This window comes from Austrofundulus limnaeus, unplaced genomic scaffold (genome assembly GCF_001266775.1).
Source record: "Austrofundulus limnaeus strain Quisiro unplaced genomic scaffold, Austrofundulus_limnaeus-1.0 Scaffold18, whole genome shotgun sequence".
Lineage (NCBI taxonomy): Eukaryota > Metazoa > Chordata > Actinopteri > Cyprinodontiformes > Rivulidae > Austrofundulus > Austrofundulus limnaeus.
In genome coordinates this window covers 1,524,721-1,526,041 of record NW_013952420.1, presented here as the reverse complement: position 1 = coordinate 1,526,041, position 1,321 = coordinate 1,524,721, and the positions used below count along the sequence as shown (strand labels likewise).

General features: G+C 35.4%; 1 protein-coding gene across 1 annotated transcript in view; it reads right to left on the bottom strand.

Moving 5' to 3' along the window:
- Positions 1-1,321, bottom strand: part of LOC106514225 (exostosin-1a) — a 44,642-nt gene that overhangs the window by 4,587 nt on the left and 38,734 nt on the right. The window contains exon 5 of the mRNA XM_014003384.1: positions 320-452. Coding sequence (XP_013858838.1) covers positions 320-452 — 133 coding nt within the window. The remainder of the gene's footprint in view (positions 1-319; positions 453-1,321) is intronic.

The window sequence follows — 1,321 nt, the reverse complement described above, 5'->3', positions numbered from 1 at the left end:
ATATTTATATTTATATTTTGGAGCCGGAATTCCAGCACAGGGTGGGGATACTACAAGCCCTTTTTAGTTCAATGAAGTACACACTAAAAATGAGCCATACATCAAGCCAATTTACCACCCAAACACAACACAGCAGCTCTAATTGTTTTTCTGACAAACCATGAATTATTAAACTAACATTGCATAATCTGTAAGCGGTATGAATGTTGGCTCATACGCTGCCACACACCAGCTGTGCTGCTGGCGTTTCACAGGTAAAAATGTCTAATAAAACATTGGCTCTTGGCGTATAAACAATAGGAGGGCTGAATGTACTGACCCAGCTTAGCGTAGTAGAAGGGGAAGTCTCCTAGGTTGGTGGAGTACTGGGGCAGAGCGAAGAGACCACCAGGAAGGCTGTTCCACATGAGGCTGCTTCTCGACGAGTGCAGCAGCACCCGGTCCTGGATTATCTGGAGTTTTAGGAGGGAATAATGTTTGAAATTATGTGGTAAATGTATTAACTTAATCCCCAACAGAACAACTAAAGAAAAGTATTTGATCACTTGAGCAATAACAAAGACAGTTCAACATGATGTTTGCAAATCTGAGAGACAGTAATTTTAACACAGGGGTCTTACAGTTTAAGGAAAGTTAAATTTAAGACTTTTTAAGACTTTTTAATGACAAGTGAAATTTAATTTATGACCAATTTCATAATAAACACAAATGACAAAAAAATAAAACTGTAGCAGAAACTCATGAATCAAAGTATTTTTGGTTGAAGTATTCAAATATTGCTAATAAACCAATTGTTTTTATCCATATCTAACTGCTTTTTCCTCAAATATAGCAAAAAATTTCTTAGTAGTCAGTTTAACGACCCAAAATTTGGAGTTTTAGGACCCACAGTGGGGTCTCAACCCCCATTTGCTGTAGATGGAACCTTGAAGTGCCCGTGACAACAAAATTTGTAAGAAAAGTGAACGCATTTTTGGAAAGACAACAGTATTAACATATTACAAAATGAATTTCACGTTGCTCAGATGGACAGCTGTTGAGATATTTGCATGTGAAATAACAGGAAGTGATGTCAAAGGGGAATGTCTGCATGTAAATATTTTAAAAAATAAATGTTACCAATTATTTTAATATTTGAGAAAAAATAATCATACTATTTACAATGTGTTAACATTTTTAAGACTTCTGAAAGATTGATTTAAGACATTTTAAGGCTAATTAAGGCCTTACTTTTGGATTGAAGAATTCAATGACTTTAAAGACTTTTTAAGGATCTGCAGGAACCCTGATTATGTGATTGTTCAGATTCAGGTGGAGTATA